General features: G+C 29.9%; 1 protein-coding gene across 1 annotated transcript; it reads left to right on the top strand.

Moving 5' to 3' along the window:
- Positions 1-427: 427 nt before the first annotated feature.
- LOC106793684 (protein THEM6-like) lies at positions 428-1,701 on the top strand. The gene is made up of 3 exons (XM_014760824.1): positions 428-611; positions 940-1,154; positions 1,276-1,701. The coding sequence occupies exons 1-3, from the start codon at positions 467-469 to the stop codon at positions 1,510-1,512; spliced, it is 597 nt and encodes a 198-aa protein (XP_014616310.1). The 5' UTR covers positions 428-466; the 3' UTR covers positions 1,513-1,701.
- The last annotated feature ends 4,584 nt before the right edge of the window (positions 1,702-6,285 follow it).

Here is a 6,285-nt window from a genome sequence, read left to right as displayed (position 1 = left end):
TAATAATAATCACGTATTATAAGTTATTGTATTCAATTTAAAATATGTTTAAATATTATACGATTTATCGTATACATGGTTTTATTATAGTATTATACAAATATAATGCGAATTTTTATCAGTTTTATTTGGTAATTTATATTTTTTTTCTAAAACAGGTTCACATGAACAGAAAATCACGAATATTATTTAAATATTTATAAATGATATTCTCAAATACATTCTCAATTTATACATAAACGTATTTGAATAACTATGTAGGTTCATTATTATAATTAATGTAAATATATTGTATTTTTTTATGCACCGTCTGAAATATTAATGAAAGTGTTGTTACGTAACTGTTTTTTCCCGTTGAATTGATTTCTATACGCAGAAAACACTTTCATTCGTTCTTCTACCTCTATAAAGTAAATTTACTTAATGATTTTCTGTTTTTTGAAATATTCCGATAAAATAATAAAAAATGGCGTGCTGTTGTCTCTTGGTGTTTGTTCCCATTTTGTATTTTTTGCTGGACATTAATTATTTCCTCCGACTATTATTCACGCTCTCTACGTCCAAGTTTTTCCAAAAAAAGGCTAAAATAATGGACGAAACTACGATCTACGGTAAGCGTTTAAAAAATTCAAATTTTGTTTCCTTTTCCTTTTATAAATTTAGTGTCTCTCGTTTAATTTTAATTATTCCCAACGTCGAAATTATTATTTGATAATCATACAAATTTTATATTTTCACAATATCATCCATTATAACAAAGCACGACGTAATTAATTAATTTTTCATTGTAACATTATTACAATATTCTTATATTTTATTTTCGAGATAACTTAAAATTACTATTATCTTATGAAAATACTTTTAGGATGGATACGATTAATATGTATTTAATTAAAGATAAAACACAGAAATGTATCGATTCGTTTGTTTCTAATGCAGGTATGTGTATCCCTCAAGACTTGGATGCCATATTATCAAATATGAGTAATTCAAGATATTTACGTGAAATAGATTTTTCTCGTTTCCATTATCTTATACAAACCGAATTGTTTTCTGCTATGAGAAAAATGGATGTAACAGCAGTTCTCGGTGGATCGAACGCGAGATATCGACGACCGATTCCTTTTCTCATGATGTATAAAGTCACGACTAAGGTATAGATTAAACATTTTTTTCTTTAAATAAAAAGCTTTCAAAAATCTTATAAAGAAATAGATTAAATATCCGTATTGATTGAACTTTAGCGATTAAAAAAATGATATTATTCCATTGCAGTTGATTTATTGGGACGAAAAATCATTCTATTTCGAGCATAAGTTCATAAATCTTCGAAATAATTTCATTCATACGGTCATTCTCTCTAAGCAGACAACGATAGGCATGAAGATGCCAATTAATGAGTTTCTACAAAAATTTGAACCTGAAATTCGTTTACCTGAGTTACAAGAAGATCTCCGATTATGGATGGAATCAATGGAATATTCTTCTCAAAAACTAAGAAAAAAGGATTAGAGAAATTTCTTTCTTTTTTTTTCCTTTTCTTAAACTTTTTACAAAGTTTTTTATAGATTATATATATATTCTATTTTCTTATTAACATATCTATTTATTTTTAATTAAACATATTTTCTTTATCAAGTGTCTCTTTATTAATCAATAAACTTTTCCCCCAATGTAAGAAAAAAACAAATGTGTTTTATCTTTATAATGTAAATTAATATTGTATTATTTTTTATTCTTATAGTATACATTTTTTACGATAGAGGGAATAATAAAATATTATAATTGGTATTAAATCGTTGCAGTTTTTATCTGTTATCTACGAATGTTAAGCAATATTATATCTATTTAATGAAGAAAATATTTTTTTCCAGAGTATGATTAGGTGGTATATCTTTGTATTTGTGTATTGTATGTATATATTTTAAAAATTAAAAGGTTGAATTTTTATTATATTTAATGAAATCTATTTTATACAAACAATATGTTCTGACTGATACAATTCTCAATCATAATAATTGGCTACCTAAATTTGACTCGACGAGATTCGCTTCTTTATAAAATATTATTTTGCAAGCTTACATCTTATTAACTCTTTAAACTTATGACCTTTTACATTTGAATGAATCAACAACTCGAAACGATTTTGTGATTTCATAAAATGTAGCTTCTCATTCGATCGGAAATAACAGGTCATTCTACTAAAAGCCTTCACATATTAACCTCAGAACTTTATACTTTTATTTCCTTATATTTAATTATTTTTCTGATTACATAAATATATGATTTGATATCTGAAAAACTGTTCAATCTAAAACACTCTAACATATTTTAATGTAAATAAATTTCACGATTTTTTACTATTCGTAAAGATAACAATTGTTGATTTTTATAATATGTACTTTACTTTTTCAGTCAGTTGATAATATTACTAAAAAAAAGTCAATCATGAATTCCTTTAGTTCAATTTTGTAAACTTACGAATACGTTTTGATAGTATTAAGTTGTCCCATAAATTCTTTCCGCGCCATGCTATCTATGATTTCGAGCCGGCTATGTTTGTAGACATGCAGTCTTATTTATTGTCCATTTATGGCATCGATTTCAGTCGTCTTACAGCTCTTTCAAAGTACATTTCGTTGGTGACAAAGTCTCTCTTAAAATCTTTTTTTATGCCGTTTAATATACGATAGATAGCCAAAAGAAGCATTTGCGACATGTTATGCTTCATTTCTTTAAAAAAAGTAGTAATGCAAAGGACACTGTAGACGACATTTGCACCGTTTATAGGAGTGGTACTAGGACTATTAGAACCGTTCGCAAATGGTTTAAGAAATTTAGAGTTGGCAATTTTGATTAGAAAGATGGAAACCACAGTGGCCGCCTAGCAACGACGAATACGGACCTCATCAAGAGTATGTTCACTAAAAATCCACGATATAGTGTTCATGAGATAGTGAATGCTACTAACATTCTCAGGACAACGGTACATAATTATTTAAATCAATATGGGATATGTGAATCGGTACGAACCGACGAGATGTCATTTTTCATCACAACAACGCAAGACCGCATGTTGCGTTGTCCGTAAAACAGAAACTTTTACAGTTTTACTGGGACGTTCTATTTCATCCTCCGTATTCCCCAGACCTTGCTCCATCCGATTATTAATTGTTTCTCTTATTAAAAAATTCTTTCCGTGATAAATGTGACAAATACAAAAGCGAAATGCAAACGCATCTAGATGAATATTTTGCAAGTGAGTCTCAATAATTTTGGAAAGAGGGCATAATGAGGCTTCCTGAGAGATGGAAGAAGGTAATAGAGTAGAACGGTTCATATATAACACAGTAAATCAATATTAAACAATAAATCAAATTAGGTATCAATTAATAATCAAATTAAATATTAAACAACTCAATCAAATTAAGTTCTACTTCTTTTCATGTCCAAGTTCCCTATGAAATTTTATCATTAAACAATAAGTATCGTTTATTGAAGTCACATCAAAAAAAAGGAAGAAACTTATGCGACAACCTAATATTACATAAACCCGAGACTTTTAAAATTCGTGTTGTTGTATAGAATACGTTATCAGTTCCATCTGCTGTCTAAAATGAAAACTAGAAAATTATCTATCGATAAATTCTATATGTGAACTAGATCTTTAATCGTCTGAAAGTAAATACCAATATATTTTTTAAAGATAAATATTGTTTATCACCAATAGATATAATAAATATTTCAAATGAATTTCAGCAATTAATCGAAAAATGACACTAGGAGTACGATATTCGATCAAGAAGAGAACTAACTTAAAATTCATTTACATATATATTTATAGAGATACATAATAAAACAACTTTATATTAAAATATATATATCGTAAATGTAAATATTTTATTTTATGCATATATTAGATTTACAATATGAAACATGATATAATAAATTAATAATTGATATTTAAACACAACGCGCAGTAACATTGAAAAACAACTATTATATTAAAAAATTTGTCGTGTATCAAAATGTCTAATTCATGTCGGGTCCAATCATAAAAAAGACTTTTGCAAAACTTTTACAAAACTCCCTAATAAATTAATATGCTGTACGTTCGAAAGGACGAAAGGAAGGAAGGAAGGAAGGAAGGAAGGAAAATATTGAAAAATCGAGGAAAGGCGTAGCCGTGAAGAGGGGCAGGGGGAGGGGGGGGAGGAATATATCTGTTTTTGGCGTGGACATAAAAAACCCTAAATTCTCAGAATTATTCTGACGTAGGAGTGTATAAAAATCTTATCACGCGCGCGTGTGTACACCCTTTTTCGCACAAAGGGTGATATTGAAACATCATTGGGCAATTCGATGGACAATTCGATGCACGTGACTTTTGGTTATCGTATAAAAGAAATTTGGGTTGGGAGGTGGTAGTGGGGGGACACAAAAAAGAAATAGAAAAAAGTGATAGAGAAAGATGGAAGATTGAACGGTGGATAGGATACGCGTGGCTTTAGTTAGTTATCTGTGTTTGAAGGGTTGCCGAAGATATATAACCGAGGTCCAGCCGAGCTTTCAGCTTTTAGCGCGTTTCACTCGGATGTAGGTTTGGTCTATGCTTACTGGGCATCGTAATATCGACATATCTATATATATATATATATGTATATATATATGTCTAGATATCTATCACTTTTTTTTCCCCCCGAGGAAGATAGAAAGAGAGAAAGAGAGACAGGTTTGCAAGCTTGGTCCTCTCTCTACTACGTTCTCTGAGCTTTGACCTCGGAACTTTAAAAAAATAAGCCAGGACATTATTTTTCCACCCTTCTACGGATGCCAATTCGATGGACCTGTCCAGTTCCACTCCTCCTCGTCGTCGTCGTCGTCGTCGTCGTCGTTTCTACCAGAGCATAGCTTGCAATGTGCGGCATCAGCGAATGTGTAAAAATAAAAAGTAGAGAGAGAACTTTCTATGTGTGTTTCTATGTATTTATATATATATATATATATGCATATACATACGATCTACATATATGTATCAGTCTGTATATGCATATACATGTATATGTGACAAATATATACACATACACGCTTACGTACGCATGCACATGCACACATACTTATAAATATATATACATATATATATACGCATGTCATCTCCCTCGTCGCCTGCCTGTTCGTACAGTCGTTCCCGGGATATGGATATGCCCGCAAATATGTCGGAGCCAGAGAGCCATTTTCAATTCAATCTGTTAAAAGCACGTCAAAAAGTCATACGATATTTCACTGCAACGGTGAATCCCGATGACACTGCAGCTGCATCGCCAGCGGAAGAGCAGCGAATGATACGTAGGATTCGTATATGCGTTTTTGTATGTGTATTTATGTGTCTGTCCTGTATATATATAGTATGATCTATGAAACAAATTCACACATGTAAAAATTTAATTTTATTATGAAATATTTAAGATGAAGATAATTCGTAGAGAAACAAAGATAAAGTTTGATTTTCTTTCATTCTTTATTTTTATTCTATTCTTTTTTTATGTTTTGTATTTCACTTATTTTTGTTTGTTTGTATTCTTTTTTATAAGTATCTCTTATATTATTCATGGAACATTAAATTTGATAGATATCATTAATTAATTATAATAAATTTCAGTTAAATGTTTCTCATTTATCAGAAAACTTTACTGTTATCGCAAAAGTGCGAAAAATTGTATTGCTATTTTTTTCTTTTTTTTTTCTTTTTCCTTTACAATACAAAGTTCGTATTTGCATTATGTATTTTCAAAGAATTCAAATGCCGCTTACGTGGAAGCTTCATAATTGTATCTCTAGATGGCACACCTATGCGTTCGCCGTAAAAGCCGTTTTCTTCCCTTAAGAAGGAATGGAAAAGGGGGTGGATAGAGAAAGAACATTCCGAAAGGTGAGAAAACGTTCGATAGTTTTTTCGTAGCAGTGTCATTTATAAAACTAGACGGGGTAATGATTCATTTTTTTTCTTTTTTTTATCTTTTTTTCTTAACAGTAATTTAACGGATTCGTTTAAAAATAGATTTTTATGCTGGATTGAAACATAATCTTGATCGTCCTAGTGTTGTGTATTTTAAACGTATTTTAATGCGCACCAAAATGCACTCTTATATCAATAATTGTTTGCATAACTCTGTCAAGTTGTTTTTCCTGACTCGAGGTAATACCCTATAGTCGAGATAATTTCTTTGAAAAAGAATGTAAATACTTCTTAGCTAATCAATATTTTTGGATATCGATAAAATTTAA

This window comes from Polistes canadensis, unplaced genomic scaffold, assembly GCF_001313835.1.
Source record: "Polistes canadensis isolate GaletaPanama2010 unplaced genomic scaffold, ASM131383v1 scaffold_17, whole genome shotgun sequence".
In the NCBI taxonomy this organism is placed as follows: domain Eukaryota; kingdom Metazoa; phylum Arthropoda; class Insecta; order Hymenoptera; family Vespidae; genus Polistes; species Polistes canadensis.
The sequence above is the reverse complement of the archived record's forward strand: the minus strand, read 5'-3'. Positions and strand labels throughout refer to the sequence as shown.

Bases quoted from the DNA above. Each gene is read 5' to 3' on its own strand.
- LOC106793684 (XM_014760824.1), top strand. From the start codon at position 467: ATGGCGTGCTGTTGTCTCTTGGTGTTTGTTCCCATTTTGTATTTTTTG. The intron at 612-939 runs GTAAGCGTTTAA...TTTCTAATGCAG, and splicing joins GGACGAAACTACGATCTACG to GTATGTGTATCCCTCAAGAC. The intron at 1,155-1,275 runs GTATAGATTAAA...ATTCCATTGCAG, and splicing joins TGTATAAAGTCACGACTAAG to TTGATTTATTGGGACGAAAA.